The sequence below is a fragment of the Lolium rigidum genome, chromosome 1 (assembly GCF_022539505.1).
Source record: "Lolium rigidum isolate FL_2022 chromosome 1, APGP_CSIRO_Lrig_0.1, whole genome shotgun sequence".
In the NCBI taxonomy this organism is placed as follows: Eukaryota; Viridiplantae; Streptophyta; class Magnoliopsida; order Poales; family Poaceae; genus Lolium; species Lolium rigidum.
In genome coordinates this window covers 100,091,056-100,113,866 of record NC_061508.1, presented here as the reverse complement: position 1 = coordinate 100,113,866, position 22,811 = coordinate 100,091,056, and the positions used below count along the sequence as shown (strand labels likewise).

Here is a 22,811-nt window from a genome sequence, read left to right as displayed (position 1 = left end):
GCAATCATCCTTAGTAATATTTGACACATCATATTTGTCTTGAATCTTTGTCCATAACTCATGAGCACTCCAAAAAGGAAAGAATGGAAAAAGACCTACATCTCTCAAAGCATTCATAAGAACATTAGAAGCTTGAGCATTGAGATATACATTTTTCGCATCCTCTAAAGATAGATTTTGTGAATCCATAGGAGGAGAAATACCTATATCTACAATTTGCTCCATATGAGGGTCAATTCCCGAAAATGACTAATATAAGAGTGTCATCGTGCACTAATCCTCTAGCCGACATCTTTACTCTCAAGGCGATGAAGCCTAAAATGAGAGATCAGGCTCTAATACCAATTAAAAGGAAACAAATGTCGCCTAGGGGGGTGAATAGGCGGTTTAAAACATTTATGAGATGGGCTTAACAAATGCGGAATAAAACTAGCGTTTATTTTGTCAAGCCCAAAGCCTATATACTATGGTTCACCTATGCGCACCAACAACTTATGCTAAGCAATACAAGCAACTATGTGATAGCAAGATATATAACTTCAAGCATGATGGTTATCACAAAGTAAAGTGCATAAGTAAAGAGCTCGGGATAGAGATAACTGAGGCATGCACAAGACGATGATTTATCCCGATGTTCACACTCTTGCGAGTGCTAATCTCCGTTGGAGAGGTGGTGGCTTAGTGCTCCCAAACGCCACAAGAGGCCTCACCTTGAGGTGTGGTTGCTCGATGCACACCAACGCAACAAAGGCCTCACCCCAAGATGCAGTAGTCACACCACACACCAATAAGCGCCACGAAGGCCTCACCTTATTCCCCGGCGACCCTTGCCACAAAGGCCTAGGTCACGGTTCCACTAAGGGATTTCCTTCGAGGCGGAAACTGGGCCTTACACAAAGGTTGGGGCACACATCCACAACTTAATCGGAGGCTCCCAACAAATCACAACAAAGGCCTAAAAGCCGTCTAGGGTTCCAAGAACCCAAGAGTAGCGAGCTCCTCACTTTCACTTACACGAATCAGCATGGAAAGCTCAAACTGATGCACCAAATGCAATGGCAAGAACACCACAAGGATGCTCAAATCCTTCTCTCTCAAATTCTAACAAAGCTACAAAAGCTATTGGGGGAATGGGAGAGGAAGAACAAAAGAAGAGGAATGCCAAATTTCTCTCCAAGATTTAGATCTAGTGATTCCCTCACAAAGAGGGGATTTGATAGGTGAAAGTGTAGATCTAGATCTCCTCTCTCTTTTCCTCAAGTATGAGCAAGAATCATGGAGGGATGTGAGGAGAGGGAGCTCTCAAGGTGCAACAGTGGTGGAGAGCAAGAGGAGGAAGAAGAAGTGCAACCCAAGGAGGAAGAAGGGCGATATTTACAATCTTCCACAAAATATGGCCGTTGGGACTTTCCAAGCCATAATATCCGGGCTAAGTGAGGGCTGGAAATTCCACCCCCACCCGAAATTCCGGCCAGGCATGAAATTTCCAGGGGGCATCCAGGGGGTCAGGACCCTTAAGTCCTTAGCCGTTTTTCAGGGGCCGGTGAAAGGACACGGATGCCTCCTAGAGGGGTGGTGGGTGAATAGGCGGTTTAAAACTTTTACGATTATGGTTTAACAAATGCGGAATAAAACTAGCGTTTAATTTGTCAAGCACAAAACCTATATAACTAGGGTTCACCTATGTGCATCACAACTTAGGCTAAGAAATACAAGCAACTATGTGATAGCAAGATATATAACTTCAAGCATGAAGGCTATCACAAAGTAAAGTGCATAAGTAAATAGCTCGGGTATAGGAATAACCGAGGTGCCGCAGAGACGATGATGTATCCCGAAGTTCACACTCTTGCGAGTGCTAGTCAACGTCTCCGTTGGAGCGGTGTGGAGGACAAAGCACTCCAAACGCCACGAAGGCCTCACCGTATGCTCCTCGACCCTTCCCACCAAAGGGTAAGACCTCGATCCACTATGGAACCTTAGGGTGGTCACTGAACCCACACAGAGCTTGGGGCTATCTCCACAACTTAACTGGAGGCTCCCAATAAATCGCCACAATGGCCTTGCCCTTGAAAAATCTCCAGAACTTAGTTGGAGTCCCCAAGAACACCACAAAGACCACTAAGCCGTCTAGGGTCCAAAGAACCAAGAGGAACAAGCTCCCGAAGTGAATATGTCATGAACTTTCACCTCCACGTATCACCGCGGAGAAGTCAAACCGATGCACCAAATGCAATATATGGCAAGAACACCACAAAGATGCCCTAATCTTTCACTCTCAAATTCCAACAAAGCTACTAAAGCTATTGGGGGAATAAGAGAGGAAGAACAAAAGAAGAACACAAAATTCCCCAAGATCTAGATCCCAAAGATTCACCCACAAAGAGATGATTTTGTTTGGTCAAAGAGTGGATCTAGATCTCCTCTATATTTCTCTCAAAAGGATGCTCAAATCATTGGAGAGGGAGAGAGATTGCAAGCTCACCAAAAATCAACAATGGAGGGAGCCAAGAGAGGAGGAAGAAGAAGAAGCAGTAATTCCAAGAGAGAGAGAGGGCTTTAAAAAGGGGGCTTCCTATTTTCTGCTCGTTGGGCAAGATAGATGCTAGGCCGGTAGTACCGGCCTGCTAAGGGCGGTATTACTGCCTGCACCAAAACCAGCAACAGCGAGTGAGAGCACGAGCTGCCAGCGAGGCAACCAGCGTGGGCGAGCAAGCTAGCTAGGCATGGGGTCGAGGCCTGGTGAGCCGGGCGTGCGAGGCTAAGGCGACCAAGAGCGATAGTGCTACGCGCGCGGGAGTGGGGTGGCCGGTACCACCGGCCCTGGTACCGATTTCGGTACCGGTCACCACGCGCATGCTACTGGGAGCAGGGCGCCAAGAGCGGTAGCGCGGGCGGCAGCCCAGGAAGTGGTGCCGGGCTGTGCTCGGCGGTGGTACCGGCCCAGCTAGGGAGGTACTACCGGCCAGCCCAAACTCCTCTCTTTTTCTATTAAAACCAAATATGAGCAAATTTAGAAAATCAATAACTAGAGTTTGGAAAGTCCAAACGACACGAAACAAATATTGTTGGAAAGAGAACGACAAGAGCTATCCCAACACAAAGTGAAAAAAATTAAAACTAGTGGGGAAAGATTTTCTATTCATTTTCGGGGTGCAACCCCTCAATACGAGAAACCGAGAAACTCACCAAACTCGAAAACACAACAAGTGATCTATGCGAAATCCGTTTTCGATGAACTAGAGATTGTCATGGAAATAACCACAAACTCTAAAACACAACATGGATAAGATCCAAATAACAACCAAGAAAGATGATGCAAGGATGCAAAGGTGTGACCGCACCTCGAACGATACGATCGAGTTACTCACTCGAGAGCCCCTTGATAGTACGACGTCTAGCCTATGAACCGGTCTCCCAACTAAACCACGAGATCGATAAGAAAGAAACCATATCAAGAGCAAACCTTAACCTTGCGCATTCCACTTGAGCTCGATGATGAAGATATTGACCGCAACAAGATGGAACACCATTCTTGATTGTGCTTGCTTGATGAAGTTTTGCGGATTGCTGCCCCATACTCCACTATAGGAGAGCTTTCTTTTTTGGTGCATCTTCACATATCCATGAACACCATAATAATGGAAAGCTTCAAGCATATAATCTCTTCAAGTTAATTCATCTTGAATTTGCACTTCATTTCTTCTTATTGTAACCTTGAATTCAACACATGGTTCAAGCATTGCCTATGATAACTCATACAAATATAACTCAATGCAAACATTAGTTCATAGGGATTGTCATTAATTACCAAAACCACACATGGGGGATCTATGCACTTTCAGCCGGAAATTTCTAATATTCCGGGGGCCGGAAATTCCGCACCCCCCCTGGAAATTCTGCTCCCCGTGAAAACTAGCATGAACGACAAAACGAGAATGACCATAACTTGAGCATCCAGACTCCGATTTTGATGATCTTGGGCTTGTTTCGAATCTAGTAACAAGATCTACAAGATCATGTAGGTAACCATCATATTACAGGAGTGGAGGAAAAAAACAAAAAAGATAAAAGGTTTTACCTATCTAAAAAAGACAAACCGGTAAAACCTCCAACCTTGAAAACGCAACAGGTTTCTCGTGCAAAATCCGTTTTCAAAGAACTAGAGATTGTTATGATAATAAGCACAAGATCTAAAACATCACATTGATAATATCCAAATAACAACCAAGAAATATGATGCAAGGATGCAATGGTTTGAGCTCTTCGAAGGATACGATCGAGTTACTCACTCGAGAGCCATCTTGATAGTATGGCAACTAAACTATAAATAAATTGGTCTCCAATTACACCATGAGACCGGTAAGAAAGAAACCCTATCAAGAGCAAACCTTAACCTTGCGCGTTCCTCTTGAGCTCGATGATGACGATCTTGACCGCAACAAGATGGAACGCCTTTCTTGATTGTGCTTGCTTGACGAAGTCTTGTGGATTGCTACCCCATAATCCACCATGGGAGATCTTCTTCTTCGACGCATATTCACATATCCATGATCACCATATGGATGGAAAGCTTCAAGCAAATGATCTCCTCGAGATGGCTCATCTTGAACTTGCACTTCATTTCTTCATTCTTCATCATGTTGATGTCTTGAAGTTAAACTTGAGGGCTCACTTCATCTTCATCTTCAAGACATACTTGACACTTGACATTCCTCATCAATTTCTTCTTATTGCAACCTTGAAGCCAACATATGGTTCAAGCATTGCATATGGACAACTCCTACAAATATAACTCAATGAAATATTAGTCCATGAGGATTGTCATTAATTACAAAAACCACACATAGGGGCCCCATGCACTTTCAGTGGTTTAGTGTCAAGGCTATCACTAGGAATGCAAACACATTAAAGCATCGTTTTGACGTTTTCACTTGTCCCAAGTTTCTAGTTTGGAGAGGGATGCCATCACTTTTCTCATTCTTGGGGTCCCCATCGACTTTGATCCAACCAGTACGAGAACTAAACCTCAAACACTTAGTGACAAGGGATTAACTTGTCAATGCCTACGGATTGTAGACTTAGAGTTTCGTAAGAAGTAGAGGGTAAATAGATCTCGAAGGTTTCAGCCGACAAAGGTGTTTCGACTAAAGTTACGGTGGCTCTGTTGACAATTGATTCGATCCTTTTCTCTTCCCTCGGCTTCCCTTTATATAGGAGGTGGAGCCGAGGCTTTTCGTGCCGTGTAAGTTACAAACTACGAGAGGCGTATCGAGCCTTTCCTATATTGCTATGTTATTCCTAATACAACTCTATCTTCCTTATCCAAAATTTGCTGGGCTTCCAAAGTTTCGGGTCGTGGGCCTCACGTCTTCTCCAGATAACCCGGGTATTTTATTCGGCATGCCTATTCGGCATACCCATGTCACTTAGCAAAATTGTTATTCTCTTTGATGTCTCCTTATGTATTAGTTGTCGCATATTTACACATACAGATGGAGTAATTGTTTACCTTTCATATCTATATAAATGATCTTTTTTTTGGGTTGTGCAACACTTGAGACCAATGTGTTTTGCTCCTTCTAGGATCTTTGGTTTGTTTTACTCTTTAATTAGTCATGAAACAAGAATCTTTTTTGAGCACGAATCAAACAAATTGTAAATGCTTAGATTCCCTTGCCAATGGACCAACATTTTCTTATAATGCAATCTTGACTCTTGGTCTACTGCATAAGCTTATGTTGGTTTCACGACATAACTCTAGAAAACAATACATATCTAATTTAAGCCTTACATCATCATTTGATGTACACAATCACGATATTTCTTTGCGAATATATATGCACTAGGTACACTATGGACTCACAAAAAACATGCTTATAATATAAATGAATGGGTTTTCCACGCCGCCACCACTCGGCCAACCTAGAGGGGAACACCACGGTAAACCCCGGGCAAAAGCGTACAAATCTCAATGCATAATCCGAGGGTCTAGGTTGTGCATATGATATTTGGGCAAAACAGGCATACCATATTTGAATTTGAAATTCCCTCAAAAATATATTTGAATTTGAAACCGCTACAAATTCTAGGAAGTAGTTGGAGGCAGGAAGACAAGGCCCACCCGTCAGTGAGCCATGGGAACGGGGAGCCACACAGAGAGGTCCATGTCATCTCTTCCGGATGGGTAAATTCCGAAACTAACCCTGCCCCCTCCCTAATCTCCATTGAAGCCCGACGAGCAGAAAACAGAGGGAGAAAAAAGAGGAGAGAGAGAAAATAGGAGGAAAAATCTCACCTCCTCTTCCTCCGTTGCCCTGCTCGATCCCTCGCGAGAAATTCGCCACCAAATCTTTCGATCTGTTGGATCCAATCCGCTGATCCATCGATCGGTTCAAGCGAGGGCCCTCGGTCGCCCGGGGTTTCGATCCGGTCGGAGTCGGAGGAGATGAATGGCGCCGGCGGGAGCCAGCAGCAACAGCAGCAGCAGAGGCTCAGGCAGCAGCAGCAACAGCAACAGCAGCAGCAGGCCCTCCTGATGCAGCAGGCGCTGCAGCAGCAGCAGTATCAGTCCGGCGTCCTCGCCGCCGCCGCCGCCGCGGCCATGACTCAGGTCGCTCTCTGTTTCCTCGCTTTCTGATCTATTTGTTTGCTCGTGCATCCGGGTGCAGCAATGCACGCCGATCTAGTTGCGAGCGCGGAAGATTGTTGCTTGCTTGGTGCATCCCCCCCTTTTTCCCCGAAGTTGTTAGGTTAGGTGTATCTTGTTCGTTAGCGAGTTTTGCTCGATTACTGAAGTTTCTTCCGTGGAATTGAGCAACTACTGTTGTCATCTGTCGTTTCATTTGCATGGTAGCACATGTGTTGTTGTGCTCCAGCTGGTTGGAACATTGCTCCATTGTTATTGGGAGTCCAAGAAAATTGGCTTTGGTAGAGGGAGGTGATTCGATGTAATTGGACAATAAAGACAAGTTTTTTTTGTTTTCCAGGGTTTCCATTGCGTTTACCAGTTTTTTGTTTTGTTATGCTCCTTGCCTCCTTATGAGTTCAGTATGTTTTACATCTATTATTTATATACGCACATTTGATGTGCCATCTTGGTGTGCAGCTGCAAACTTTTTGTTTGCTTTGAGTTTGGATTTTCCTTAGTTACCCCCTCGCTACCTTGGCTAACTGTGCATTCTTGCCGCATAACAAATACCATTTTTTTTAATTAAATTGCTTTCTGTGTCTGTGCTCCTCAGAGCAAGTGCTACTGATGTTTCCATATGTATAAAGTTTGTTAATTGATTTTGCCTATTAATGATATATTGATCATTGCTCACAAATTCGTTAGCTTAATGTGGGAACAGTGTTGCATGTGCACATCACATAGGTTTAGCAGATTAAGAGAACGTAGGGTGGGAGAGAGAGACATGCTTGGATGGAACACAACATTTAGTCATATTTCTAATAGCATAACAAATATGACTTTTGGAGAACTGGATTTTAATTCCATTAGATTTAATTAAATTTTATCATTGTCTCTGTGCTATTTATTTTGCTTTGCTCCTCAACATGTTTTGGCATCGGCGTGTATCTTTTTTATTTTTTTTACATTTTAAATTTTTGCAGATGGAGCCTGTTTCGAATGGCAATCTCCCACCTGGGTTTGATCCATCCACATGCCGCAGTGTGTGAGTGCTTCCGGCGTTCTTTTCTGTTTTTACACCCATATGTGATTTATAGCTTAACCTTCCCCTTTTTTCCTTTCAGTTATGGAACTGTGGTTTAATTTTAAAATTAATGTGGAATTGCATAGTGTAACAGTGTTTAATGTTTATATGTGGAAGTCCAGAACGAAACAAATGTGGTAAACATTTGATCATGCATAGTTTATTGTTGAATCTGGTGCTAAAAATCCTGTTCTGTAGTTATTAAATCTAAATATACGTGTTTGATATCTATCTTTATTTTGTACTGAATAATGCTTTTTGGAATCTGATTTGATCACGATTTTATGCCAACTAGGTATGTGGGAAACGTACACCCTAATGTCAGTGAAAGCCTTCTGATTGAAGTTTTCCAGAGCACTGGTCCAGTGGAAAGATGCAAGCTCATTCGGAAAGAAAAGGTGCATTTCTACACCCTATGGAAGAATAGTACTACAATGAGAAATGATTGTTTTTAAGGGGTTTTCACCTTTCAATCACCTTGATGGCTCATGTCCATGCACCTCTTTTGCTGAGCCATAGGTTTGACAAAAGTTAGAGAACACCAATGTCTTAATATTCCAACATTCCTAATGTTCTTTAGCCCGTGTCTGCCATGTGTCCTACTCGCCGTGAACATGCTAATTGGAATTTCTCCTTGTTATGTATCTATGAATGAATTTTACTTAGCCCTTAGTCTTAGGCTTGTGCATATACTTGCTTCAGTAACAATGCATTGGGACAATGCATTTTTGTTTTCTCAAAATTTACTGGTATTTTTTGGTATACGACTGATCATGTTGCTAAACCGGCAAAAGCCTACTGTTATTTGTCAATTTTCATCTGTTTGACGAAAAATATTTCTTCTCCTTTGACAGTCTTCTTTTGGGTTTGTTGATTACTATGATCGGAGATCAGCAGCTATTTCAATCATGACCCTTCATGGACGTCACATGTAAGTACAATGTTTAACTAATTTCAGCAACACAGGTTTCAGAATCTTGAATTAGCTGCTAATGATGTTCATCATGAAACATGTCACTCAGATACGGTCAAGCAATTAAGGTGAATTGGGCGTACGCAAGTACACAGAGAGAGGATACATCTGGTGAGATATTATTTTCAAACCCTTATCATGTCATTTCTTCATTTTATAAGTTAACACTTGTTTGGTTAACCATGATCATTGAATTGTTCCAGGGCATTTCCATATTTTTGTTGGTGATTTAAGTTCTGAAGTGAATGATGCAACCCTTTATGCCTGTTTCTCAACATATTCTTCTTGTTCGTAAGTCTTGCTCCTTGTAACATGTTAACACGTCTCTTAAGTTCTTATGTACAGCCTATGCTTTAAACTGCTGACTTGCTATTCAAGCAATTGTATTTGTTCTATCTGTATCAGCTGTATTTTGACGCTATATGAATATAGTAATCTAGCATGACACATTTTGGAAACTATTCCCCCCCTTTGTTTCCAAGTCTGCTTTTCTGTTGTTCATTTGTGTCATTTGTGATCAGTGATGCTCGAGTCATGTGGGACAATAAAACTGGACGCTCCAGAGGTTATGGCTTTGTCTCCTTCCGCAATCAACAGGCATGAACAACTCACGCCATTTCTCTTTGCATTTAGCAGTAGTTTTGCCATTTTGAAATAAATGAGTCTACCTATTATTCTGGTGGTGCATTCCCCCATTTGCACAGTTGGTGTACTTTAACTCAGTGAATTCTTCTTGTTTTGTGGTACCAACTACCAAGTATTATTAGTTTGAACTTTGAACTATATTTCTTATTTGGTTTTCATGTTTTTTTTGTTATATTTATCTTCCTATTATGCAAATTATTATCTGTAGTATTGGAATTTTTCTGGCTTCTTGCATCACCCATAGTCAAATCCAAACTTTGGTTGCAATTTTGCATTTAGCATAACATCACATGAAGTATGATGACTACCTGCAGTTTCCTTTAGTAAACTCATTAGGGCATAAATAACCTTTTCTTTGAGAAATTGGTACTACTATTATGATCAGTCCTACATTTACAGTTACAAGTAAAAAAATTGGGAATAAAGTTATAAGTTAGAGTGCAGTGTTGTATCTCTATTGTCGCTAAATACTACATTGTTTCTTGGTGCAGGAAGCTGAAACTGCTATAACTGAAATGACTGGTATGCCAGCGCTGGAGCTTGCGATTGATTATATTTTTCTTCGTATTTTCTGCTGATATTCTAATGTTGCAACTTTCCGAGTCTTGTAAACTAATGTATTCCAACAGGTAAATGGCTTGGCAGCAGACAAATTAGGTGCAACTGGGCAACAAAGACTAATGCAGAAGAGAAGCAGGAAGCTGACAATCATAACACAGTTGTACTAACAAATGGTAGTTCGAGTAATGCAGGTAAGTTGTCTGATAATGACAATATTATTTTTCTTTTCATGGCAGATTTGTTTTCACATTTCTTGTTCAGCTCAAAAATTGCGATGATTTGAGCTAGGAAGGCAGGTGCTGATTTTAGCTTTGTTCTCTGTTGTGCAGCAATGGAGTCGAACCAGGATACGGGAAGTAAAGAGAATCCAGAGAACAATCCAGATTTCACTACGGTGTATGTTGGCAACATTGGACACGAGGTAAAGCTTAGTTTGCTAGTGGAATTTCCTTCCCTCATGTGAGGAAGTTATTTCTCTGCCTTTTCCTGTCAGCAGAAAATTTTAGGATAGCTTTTTTCTTAACTTGCCAGGTTAATCGGGATGAGCTTCACCGTCAATTCTACAACTTAGGGGTTGGGGCTATTGAGGAAGTTCGTGTTCAACAGGAAAAAGGGTTTGGATTTGTAAGGTATAGTACCCACGGCGAAGCAGCATTAGCTATTCAGATGGCCAATGGCTTGGTTGTTCGTGGCAAGCCACTAAAGGTAACTTCCAAAGCAAATATTTATTTTCCTTTTGTTATCTTTATTTATTCTTTACACAAGTGTTCATGCATTTCATTCGGTTATCCTGTAGTGCTCGTGGGGCAATAAACCAACTCCGCCCGGGACATCTTCGAAGCCACTGCCACCGCCGGTTGCTTCTTATCAGCCCGTAGCAATGGCCGGTGTGCCACAAGGCTTCTCAACAGCTGAACTTCTGGCTTACCAGAGGCAGCTCGCCTTAAGCCAGGCCGCGGCCGGGCAGCTCGCCGGACAGCACGGTCTCGCTGGTCAGGTATCCGCGGGGCTCCTTGCTGCTGGTTCCCAGGCTCTCTACGATGGCTACCCAAACCAGTCGTCGGCGCAGCAGCTGATGTACTACAACTAGTATATAGGGTTATTATCAGAGGAAGGCGTTTGTAGTGCTCAGCTTGTTCCATGCAAGCCTGGCCTTCCTCTCTTTTCGGTTCCTATTTTCTATTTTCCTGTACTATTTGGGCGAGAGTTTTTCTTCACGGGATTGTGTTTTATTTTCATTGTCTTCTCGTTACTGTTGCTATTGACCATTTTCTTGTGTAATTTCGTTGGTAGCCCTGCTTATTATTAGAGTAACTGATGTATTCTTATGTGGATCTGCGATTGATTAATGTAATGCTCTTCTGTTCTTCCCCTGAGGATTGTCTTCGTGTGCAGGGTGCTCATGCTGGTTTACTGTGATGTGCTGTGTGGTTGGATGTTCAGATGTTCTACAAAATCATGTGGTTTGTTATGTCAGATGTCTATCTGGTAGGCGAAATAGAAGCTGAGCGCATCTCCAAAGGTACATCCGGTAGGCGAAATAGAAGCTGAGGGCATCTCCAAAGGGGCGACGCAAACGGACACCGAGTGGCCGTTTGCGACCGTGGGTCGAAAAATGCGTTTGCCTGATACATAGTAACCGGGCTGTCCGCGAAGACTCAAACGTGACCCAAATATGGGTCTCGTCTCTGTGCTCGTGCTATGTGGCTGCTCGCGTCTAGGCTGGCGTTTCGTTGGGCTCGCCTGGCAGCAACCCTGGGTCGTTGTGTCTTCTCAGCGTCGCTAGTATTGACGACGAGGCGTCGCTTCGGTAGTCTACGCCACGTTAATGGCGATGCCTCGCTTGCCGAGCGGTCGTCGTCCACCTCTGCCAACGAAGCTAATGATGATGCCACGCGTGTCGCGCCCTTCGGCTACCTCCGGTGTATATAAATAGGGGCGCACGCTCGTCTGTCTCATCTCATCTCCTCCCACACAAACCCTAGCCGCCAGACAACCTCCCCCGTAGCGCCACTCCCCACAAGTCCGCGAGGGAATCCATGGCTGGTTCAGGTGGCCGACGAGGACACCGACAGGTAGTGTTGTTTGAGTGTTCTTTCTTTGCAGTGAACATGGCCACCGTCCAATTGAAGTCACTAGTGTAAGTTTCTGAATGTTCTTCTTGCACATCTAAGAATAGGCACAGAGAACCCAGCTGGATTTTCTAGTTTGGACGACTGTGTCTGAGAGTGTTCTTTCTTGGCAACGAAAACGAAACCAGCGAGTCCAACCCTAGTTAGGTTTTTTATTTTGCAATTTTGAAACCATGTTCCAAACTATGTACTACCTCCATCCCAAAGCTTAAGGTCAAACTTAACATAGTTTGACTTTCTGAAAAAAAAATATAGGCCTTAAACCTTGGGATGGGGGTAGTAGTAGTTTGTGTAATGTTTCTACCTATGGTTAAATGAAAAAAGGAAAAAAGGTAAAAGTATTTATGTGTCGGTCTGCTGGAGGCACTCCTGGCGCAAATAGACGTGCGGTAAAAAAACGACTATTTTCGTGTTCGCGAGGCGGCGCAAACGGATCGCGCGCGGCCACTTTAAATGTCTGAAATGCGCAGATGCGCTAATAATATGTGTGGGTGTGTGGGCAACAACAATGTTGCTAAATTGCCATCAGATGTGTACTGTGCCTGTCTCCTGAACAGTAGTGCTTAAAGTCAGAGATACCTGTGAAATGAAATGCTGGTGCAGGCTTGCAGTTTTAGTGGATTTATCACCTCCTAGGTTGATCTATGACGAGTTTTTGGATGGCGAGAGTTTTCTTTCATTTTCGTGTGAAATTTGTATGGCAATCTGTTGGGCAGGGACGCCGCATGGTATATCCTGTAAAAATGAAGCCATGTATCCACGACACGGTGAGGTGAGATGGGCACCCTCCTCCCTCCACGGCCGCCGCCTTCCACCGTCCGTCCGCCTCTCCCCGCCACTCGTCTTCTCCTTCTCCCGGAGCACCACCGTGCGCGGCTCGACGTCCCATCCTTCTCGTCTCATCAGGTCCGTCTCCTCCCCTCCATATTCCTCCTGCAGCCAACTCCCTCTCTTTCTTGAAGCTCACCTCGACTCCGTTTCTTCGCAGACGCCGGCGCCGAGGCGCGCCGCCATCCGTCCAAGAACCGCTTCTCCGGATGCCGACGACGCTGCGGCCCTCATGGTCGCGCGCGCGGAGGCGGGAGACTTCGCGCGCGCGCAGTCCATCTGGGCGCAGCTCCTGCTCAGCTCGGCCGCGCCGTGCCTCGCCGCGGCGGCGCCCCGCCTCCTCCCGGCGTACGCGCGCCTCGGCCGCTACGACGAGGTCCTCCTCGCCGTGCGGGAGCTCTCGGCGCGGGACCCCGCGCAGGCGCAGTCCCTCTACCCGCTCGCCGTCTCCTGCCTCGGCGCCGCCGGCGAGCTGGCCCTCATGGAGGCCGCGCTCAAAGAGATGTCCCGCGCGGGGCTCCGCGTCGACTCCGCCACGGGGAACGCGTTCGTGCGCCACTACGCGGCCTCCGGCACCGTCTGGGAGACGGAGGCGGCGGTCGGCCGGCTCAGGAAGACCGGCCTCCTCATCTCCGCCGACGCCATCCGCGCCGTCGCGTCCGCGTACGTCGCGCGGCGCCAGTACTACAGGCTCGGCGAGTTCGTGCGCGGCCTCGGCCTCGGCCGCCGCAACGCCGGCAACCTGCTCTGGAACCTCTACCTCCTCTCCTTCGCGGCCAACTTCAAGATGAAGTCGCTGCAGCGCGCCTTCCTGGAGATGGCCGACGCCGGGTTCCGGCCGGACGTCACCACCTTCAACATCCGCGCCGCCGCGTTCTCCAAGATGTGCATGTTCTGGGACCTCCACCTCACCGCCGACCACATGCGCCGCGACGGCGTCGTGCCGGACCTCGTCACGCACGGCTGCTTCGTGGACGCCTACATGGAGCGCCGGCTCGCGCGCAACCTCTCCTTCGCCTTCCGCCGGCTCGACGGCGCAGGCCAGCCCGCCGTGGCCACGGACGGCATCGTGTTCGAGGCGTTCGGCAAAGGGGGTTTCCACGCCACCTCAGAGGCCGTGCTGGAGGCCGCCGGCGGGAAACGCCGGTGGACGTACTACAGCCTGCTCGGCATCTACTTGAAGAAACAACACAGGAGAAACCAAATCTTCTGGAACTACTGAGCTTGACCAGTGCAACAATAGTGCAGTGTATTTAGATGCTGGCTCAATGTACACGGTGATGATTGATGAATGTTATGCTTAGAAATAAAATCACACATGTGATGTAACAATGGAAGCGACTTGGTAAGATCATATACTGTACAAAAAATGATTAATAACCTCCTATAAGTTACACACAACATTGGTATAAATTGTTCACATATTCTGAATTGCTAGCTGCTGCAAATCTACATCCTCACAGTGATGATGTTATGCTTGGAAACTAAATATAGATACAAAAATTGATTTATAACCTCCTACAAGTTACAATATTGGCATCACTTTTTGTTCACAGATTCTGAATTGCTAGCTGCTACAAATCTACATCCTCAGTGTGATGATCCTATGCTTTGAAACTACATCATAGATGTAATGGAACTGTGGAAGAGTCTTGGTGAGATCATACAAAAACTGATTTATAACCTCCTACAAGTTACAATGTTGGCATCAATTGTTCACAGATTCTGAATTGCTAGCTGCTACAAATCTACATCCTCACAGTCACAAAGGATTCCTAAGCAACGATACTACATGCAACTCCCCTGATTCTGAGTTTCAGGATATGGCACTCCATAAACACTAACATGAGCTTAGACGCATCTCATATCGAGCAATTCAGCTTACATAAGTGACATGTCCAGATAACAAAGAGACCATCACACTAGGTATGAAGACATGACATTCCAGCTAATTTTCATATGCGCGGGCATTGGCGCGATGAACCTTAGGAGGTTGGGCTTCTCCTTGGACCATGGAGTCCCATTATCATGCCACTCTCCGGTGTTGCTAAGGAACTTCGCGATGTTAGGGACCACCATCTCCCGGCAATGCAGGTGCAGCAAAGGGACTTTAGAGAGAACACTGCCCTTCTGAACCTCCAAGCCTTCAGGACGCCTCAGCTTGTATGGTTCCCCGGTGAAGGGCTCAAAGTCCGGCTGGGGATTCTGCTTCCACCTTTGGTGCACAAACCACCCGTATTTGTAATCTCCAACGATGGGAGTGCCTAAGGCTTCTGCACAGTGGACTCGGAGCTGCAGAGGGGCAGAATAGTGAGACTGATGACTTCATTTGAAAAAAATTCGATAACAAATACAAGACATGTGAACATATTCTACGCATTACAATAAACTCATGCATTTTAAGGTAAAAATGCAACAATATGTAGGGCATATCCATAATATCAAATGTGCTAACAACTTCATAAATTTTACAGAAAGGTGTTCATCAGATTTAGGTATTGTAAGAGTACCTGATGCTTCCGTCCTGTTAATGGGCGTAACTCAATCCAGGAGCAGCCATTGATGGTGGGTCCCATCACCCGATACTGGGTTACAGCTTCTTGTGCACCATCTATGCCAGAGGGATGTGCTAGGATGACCCTCTCAGCTTTGCCATCATCAAGAAGTACCTAGTTCACCAAGAGAAAAATTAGTACCTATGACAAAGCTTGCTATAAACCAAATGAACTGTTACTACATGTTGTTTCAATTCGTGGCAAGGGGCAAAGGATGCAGCAACTGTGATGGTTGTTGAGAGTGCTGACGATGACTACATCTTCTAGATGATACAATGGTTGAAGTAACAACAGAAAAGGATCTTATATAGCAAATTTCATACGATCAAATGTTTTCCTTAATAAAACACATGAGAAAATACCTTTGTTAGAGGAGCATATATAACTCCTTCGCTCTCTTTAGGCGCCCCGATGACTAATGCCCAGTACCTCTGCAAGTATGATTCACAGGCAGTATTCCATGTCTACAAGATCATGGAAAATATAAGACATCATCAGGGTATTATCACAAAATAAAACGTGCAGTTTTAGATGGAACCCAACTTGCGAAGTAGCAAAAATCATGAATTTAGGTTAACCTGCGAAGCTGTTTTTGCTAATTTGATGCTAGTGAAGAGCCAGTGCAACCGGGTATAGCTTTCTCTTGTTCTCCCCATCAACATCAACCCACTAGTATCTCTGTCCAGTCGATGGACCTGCACTTACAAACAAAGGAAGAAAATTAGAAGAGAGAGCTTAAGATTATACATGGTATCCCAAAATATTGAGAACCAGTCTTACCAATTTTGGACCCTCTTCATTTCCATATTTAAGTGCTGCTGCTGCAAGCACGTCCATACTATTATGTACAGGCAAATGCCCCTTCATGGGCACTTTTGGGGGCTTGTTAAGCACAAGTATGGCTGAGTCCTAAAATTTAGAAATTTCAGCATACTACGATGAATGTAAATCAGGAATAATAAAATCACCAAACTGTGGAAGTGTGGATGGACCAGTGAAATGATGACAGTGTAACACCTTTCATCAATAGACATGGTCAATAAGCAACTTGCGAATGACACTTTTACAGTACTGTTGAAGTAATATAACATGTGATAGACACTGATTTACACATATCACAATCCTGCACGTGCAACTTAGTTCACCGCACTACTGACAATACATAGCGTCAAAGGCTTACACAACTGCCCACAGAAAAGCTTTTGTTACGGCAGTAATTATGCAAGCAACTAATCAGAAAACAACATGCAACAAACAATTACCTTGTAGATGACAAGCCTTTTCAAGTACTCAATCTCATCTCTATTGGGATGCAATGACGCAGAGGGAATGGTCTCATAGCGCTTCTTTATCTCGGCCTCAGCCACAGACACAGGAAGATGAATTCTCATGCCAGGCTCCATCACTTCATGATGCTTGATCTGCAACAAACTGCTGAGCATATTTACTTCATTCACATAATACAACAAGATTTCCCTAAAAGTATGAAAAAAGAGCAGCATGGGGTCTTCATTATATACCTTTTTTAAAAGATGCTTCTGGCTCCGAACGCACTCCCCTGAAACCTCCTTCTCTGAGCACTCAGCGAAAACCTGGTCAACCGATAGCAGCTCGTTTCATCTCAGAAAGAAAAATGAACCTAAATATAGTGTGAACTGGTACTGAACTGAGAGAAGCTAACAACAAGAAGCTTTTCAACATGGACAACTGTTGACAAAGCAAATGAATTATGTCTCAACGGCGAAAACAAATAGTATACGATCATTAACACAAATCTTGATCCTAATATTATCAGTCTTGCAAAGTGTCACGGACCGTGTGGGCCACTGTACTTAGTCGAGTTGGCTGCTGTGATAAAGGAGATACATGACCAAGGTATGAGGGGAGAATGAGGCAAGGTTGTACTTAAAGGGGATGGAGGGCGAACGGTAGGGATATCAAAGAACTAGAATCCGAAACGGAGGACCTTGGCAAGGGCGGCCGTGACCCCTTCTTCCTCCCTGGTCTCTATCTCCATTGTATACCTCCTACTAGAACCTTCTAGATCCTTGTACAAAACGACCCTAATCCCCCAATCCTTCCTCTGGTAGTAGCAATAGCAAGTGGGATAATAACACAAAGGTAGCAATTGCATGAGCATGAAAGAAGCTACATTGCAGTTCATCACTACAATATTCCACACATGAAACAAGCAATTCACGGGGCAGGAAAAACAATAATCCAACTCTTGTGGCACGGTATCACTAACTGAACCAACCACCGCAACTGACAAAATGATCGGTACAGTACAGAGGAAGGAGGCGGGGCACCAGTACACGCACCTGCCTCTTGTTGAAGTGCGCCTGCACGACCTCCTGCGGCACGTCGTCGAAGCAGTGCTTCACCCAGCTCACCGCCGTCACGCGCCGCGGCGCCACCTTCCTCCCGGCGAGCGGGTCGGCCCCGGCGGGGAACGGCGGCAGGGAGAGCAGCTGCCGCGGCTTCGGCCCGGGCTTGGGCGCGCCGAGGCGGGCCACGTTGTTGCTGTCCACGCGCACCACCGGTGCGGGCGCGGGCGGCGCCAGGCGCGACAGCCGCCGGCTTAACGCCGGCCACGGGCACGGCCCCAGGCGGCGGCGCAGCATCATTTGGTGACGCCACTGATTCAGGAGCAGTTGCCTGGTAAATCGCGCAACTAGGCCGACGTGATGCTAAGCCCATGGTACCAAGTGGGTGGGCCGTTTGTTTATCCGGCCTGTAACATGGGCAGTAATTCTCAACCTTGATGCGCCACCAGCCCAGTAAATTGAATTCTCGAGTCTCCTCAGGGAGACAGGGACGCAGGGTATTATTGGTGGGACCCGTGTATCATTGAGTTGGGAAGGGGACCCTTCTTTTGTACTCTAGCTCTCACCATATATCTCCTACAATTCTCCAGCGAGATCATTTGGTGATGCCCACTCTCTGTGGTTGCTCCCTTGTCGAAGATGTGCATTACAAAATAAAGAGGAGCAGCAGCGGACGCACAAAAATATCTCAGGGTGGGCACACACCTTTAATTTCTATTTTTTTACTGCTCATGTTATGTGTGATAAAAATTTGCTCAAATGACTAAATATAAAACGTTTTCTAAAAATTCAGGGTGGGCCGGCCAACCCGCCCACCCTTCTGCGTAGGCCCCTGAAGAGGAGTCGCGATTTACATATTTTCAGTACGGCCATGTTAGCAAAACGATTTGGAGATTGCTGGAGGAGCCAAACACTTTGTGTGCAAGGGTTTTTCGTGCTAAGTACTATCCTAATGGTAATCTCTTAAATTCAAAGCTGAAAAATGGTAGCTCATTTACTTGGCAAAGTGTTATCTATGGTTTTTTTATGGGTGCATATGGCGAGCTAGAGATGGAGAACAAATAAATACTCCCTCCGTTCTGATTTGGTCTACATCCTAGAAAAAATGAGACAAACTAGTATTGCATTTATTAGTACTACTTAGATATGTGAACAACCAATCCAAGTTACATTGAAAATAACAACGTCCAATGAAGAGAGCAAAATCACTTTGTTTTCAGTGTTGTTGTTGACTAAAAGCTAGAATGTAGAGTATTTGAGAACAAACTTTGAATCTAGAATGTAGATTATTTCAGAACAGAGGGAGTATGTGGGAGGATCCATGGATCCCTACGAGTCCAACAAGAAGGGTCTATAATCCTAGAGGATCTATTCTCTTAGCAAAGTTTCGAAGCTCATTAATCTAGCCACGGGATCATGGGGCGAGGAGTTGATACACGGGATTTTTTGAGTGCGGATGATAATAGGACATTTGAGATTGCAATGGCTCCTTCAGGTATTCAAGATTTTGTAGCTTGGCATTTAGCAAAACAAAATGGTTTATTCCCAGTTAGATCAACTTATCACGCTAAATGGGATTCCTAGTTTGAAAGACAAAACCCTAATGTGATGGACATTGGAGGATCACAAGGAAGTGAAGTATGGAAGAAGCTTTGGGGTTTACAACTATCGTCCAAGATAAAGATTTTTGCGTGGAGAGCACTCCATGGGTTGATACCATGTTTGGGAGTTCTAGCAAATAGGTATATTGTTACTTCTAGCCAGTGCCCAATTTGTAATACCGGGTCTGAAGATATCCTACACACTATCTCCTCTTTTCCTCGAGCCAAACAAGTGCGAGATAGTGTTGGAGTCGCATTATAATTGATGCAAGACTGATTGGGTGCTTTATGCATGAAACATATGATCTTAGACCTTTGTTATTGTGTGTGTGTGTGGGGGGGGGGGGGGGATTGGGATTGCCTTTCCAAAAAATATTCTCACGGGAGCTTCGTACTTTTGGTGGGAAAAACGACAGTTTAGACATGGAGAAGATCTTCAGCCGATGCATAGGAGTGCAATGTGTATGTGAGTTATTGTTACTAACTCCTGAAGATCAAAGAAAAAACCAAATAATAGGATGCATGAAAGTTGGACATGTCCACTAGAAGGTACGGTAAGAATCAATGTTGATGCTGCATATGATGTGGACCAAGATAAATGAGGTATGAGTGCTACACGCCTACACCCACGGATTATAAGGGAAAATTCATGATTGCGAGTTGCGAAGAATTACATTTTGTAGTTGATCTGTTCATGGCCAATGCATATGTACTCAGAGATGATCTGTTCATACATTGGAGGCAACAACTTCATTATCCAATCAGATAACCTCCATCTTTGGAACTATGAAGAGTGGGGTTTTTTCAAGAACCTCTTTGGCAACAACATTTGATAATTGCAGGACCTAGATTTATTTTTGCCAAAACTGACAAACAAGTTTTCTTTTCCCAAATTAGTAAAGCTCGCCGAATTGCTTTCCTTATTGAAAAAAAATCTCCCGCGAGATCACAACGGCAGTCTCTCTCAGGACAGTGCCTCTCCCGAGAAAACCCCAAATGCGAAAATACACATCACGTACAAATGTGTAAAACACAGGCAGAAACTACCAAAAAATCAGACGAAAAAAATGCCAAAGTGTTTACATCACCAGAGACCACCCAAATATGCACAATAACCACGTGAGTGAGTGAAGAAACAAGGCTGAAATACGCGTAAAGCCTATGCGTTCCTGAAGAAAAACAAAAATACGGTCTATTCCGATTTCATCAGTCTAGGAAATACGGCATAAATACACCGTCCTCCTCTCTACTCGACTTGTCTTGAAAGAAGAAATCGTAGGCGTTTCGCGCTTTGCGCCGATTCTTTTCCGACGCCGCGGCATCGCCTTTCTTTCCTTCCACGGTGAGCAGAGAAGCGGCGGAGCGTGGGAGAGAGCGGCGCCGCGCCACCATTCTCGCGCGCGCTCCTCCCGTCACCCCCTACTTGTTCGCTGCTATCCAATATCCATGGGTGTGGAAGAGGCCGCGGGCGGCAAGAATCTCGCGCTCGCCAGCATCTGCTTCCCCGCGGTGAGCGGCGGCGGCGGCGCGTTCAAGGGCGATGGCCTGCTCGGGGTACGCCTCGCCAAGGAAGACTACCTCGACGGGGAGGCAGCGTCCGGTCTGCCGGACGTCGGCGCCGCAATCAGGGTAAGGAACTGCAGATCCCCAGCGTGTCTCAGGTGGGGAGCTCTGTGTGTTCGTGTGATGCGAATGGGGACGGTTTAGAAACTCAATTTCGCGGCGAGCGCTGGAACTGGTGTGCCGAGTTTGGTGGTTAACTGATTCATGCGGCGAACTGTTCAATTTTCAGTGGAACTTTTGTCTGTTAGATTTGAGACTGTCCAGTACTCCAGTTACTTGCTCTAAATTTAGGTTCTCCTGGTAGAATTTTCTGCCTTCTGTTTTGCTCTGTTCTAATTGTACCTGATCGCTGTTTTAGTTTGTTCAAGTACCGTGCTCATGTACCTTGGGTAGATTAGATGTTTGTTCAGTAAAATAAAACACCTGGAGTTGATCGCCTGTAAGCTGTATATACATGAATGTCCTGTTATATGAACTATTACCTGTGGTGCATTGACAGTTTTTCTTTATTTTTGGAGATCCCTTGTTCTTGTCTTTCTATATGAGAAAAACCGGAGAAAAATAAGCAACCTCTCAAGTTCCAACTGTCACTGTCATTTAGATCCTTAGTCAAAGTTCCATGTGATTAGAGCAAGTTGTTCTGTATATGTTCATCTGATTTGGTGAATGAATTTTAATTGTTTTCGGTATATTCCTCCGGGCTTGTTTGGGTGAGATATTCCTTTTGACGATGGCATAAATTTTGTCCATTGGCGCTTGAGATTTTTCTTGGTCTTCTGCAATCTGCCTAGTGTAGAAATTATAAAGGGATTGTCTTTTAGTTACTGTCCCTTGTTTTTCCTATCCCTGTCAACTTCCAATTTCCAAATTAGACCGGGTCATGTCAAACAATAAAACTTCCAAGTTTTCCTCGCCATTTGGAACTACTGCCCTGTGCAGAAACTTTCATGCCTATAACAGTCGCTATCCTTAAGATCCTTAACTATTTTTTCACGTGATTTAACCATCAGAAATGTTAACGTGACCACTAAAATGTTAACATGATTATAGCAAGTAGTATTTAATTTCTTACCTGATTCATTTTCCAAAAGAAATGCTTACATGATTTAGTGGATGCATTTTGATATTTGCAGAAACATTATTTCCTGCTTATCTGGGTGAGGCAATATACCTAGTCTGTTGTATCTGAGATGTTTGAATCAGGCAATGTCATACAAAGGAAGTGGATGATGAAATTGGAATTAGATAATGGCAAAATGCAAGAGTAGTACATGTAGGCCGCACTCACCTAGTCACCTGAATATGCTGGGCAGTAGATATTACCACATATTTAGGACTTATAAATCAGCAATCAAATGCAACTACTGATACTATCCTGAATTGCATTAGATACAGTGGTCACTCGCTCTTCTTATTCAAACGATATAAAAAAGAATTACAAATGTGTATTATGTCATGATTTTTTTTACTATAATTATCTTCATTGCAACTTTTACCACGTGAAAACAATGTAAGAAAAAGAAACATACTTTCAGTGGTGAATGCTTGCAGAGTGGTAATTGCAGAAATGCTGTTTCTAGGGATTTATTCATAGCTGTGTAGGACTTTAAATTTCTTCTGGATGATGATGGAGTTGTAAGTTGTTACATCTGAAGCTAAGAACTTTTATATCTAATGCAGACTTTCCTGAGGCGTAGAGAAATTGCAGAATTTGTTAGCGGGGCAATGGCTGGTGCTATGACTAAAGCTGTTCTTGCTCCTCTAGAAACTATCAGGTATTTAGTTTACTTTCATGTGTACTTTCATATTCACTTCAGTAAGTTTGTATACATAAATTAGGTTCTTAATGTACCAGGAGATTTTTGTTTGTATACTCTTAGCATCAAAGAAGTGAATTTAAGTATGTAGCAA

General features: G+C 44.5%; 2 protein-coding genes and 1 pseudogene across 2 annotated transcripts; 2 read left to right on the top strand and 1 right to left on the bottom strand.

Annotated features, from left to right (window-relative positions):
• The first annotated feature begins 6,208 nt into the window (after nt 1-6,208).
• LOC124702003 (RNA-binding protein 208) lies at nt 6,209-11,265 on the top strand. The gene is made up of 12 exons (XM_047234131.1): nt 6,209-6,613; nt 7,615-7,676; nt 8,011-8,113; nt 8,570-8,646; nt 8,738-8,799; nt 8,892-8,979; nt 9,210-9,285; nt 9,825-9,855; nt 9,963-10,085; nt 10,224-10,315; nt 10,426-10,599; nt 10,691-11,265. The coding sequence occupies exons 1-12, from the start codon at nt 6,449-6,451 to the stop codon at nt 10,982-10,984; spliced, it is 1,347 nt and encodes a 448-aa protein (XP_047090087.1). The 5' UTR covers nt 6,209-6,448; the 3' UTR covers nt 10,985-11,265.
• A 1,489-nt stretch (nt 11,266-12,754) lies between these two features.
• On the top strand, nt 12,755-14,191 carry LOC124678607 (annotated as a pseudogene).
• Nucleotides 14,192-14,457: 266 nt separating this feature from the next.
• LOC124649548 (RNA pseudouridine synthase 3, mitochondrial-like) lies at nt 14,458-18,036 on the bottom strand. The gene is made up of 8 exons (XM_047189160.1): nt 17,731-18,036; nt 16,930-17,001; nt 16,672-16,830; nt 16,190-16,318; nt 15,988-16,104; nt 15,772-15,873; nt 15,365-15,523; nt 14,458-15,146 (listed from the first exon to the last, which is right to left on the bottom strand). Exons 1-8 carry the CDS (start codon nt 18,034-18,036, stop codon nt 14,772-14,774), a joined length of 1,419 nt encoding a protein of 472 aa, XP_047045116.1. The 3' UTR covers nt 14,458-14,771.
• Between the last annotated feature and the right edge of the window lie 4,775 nt (nt 18,037-22,811).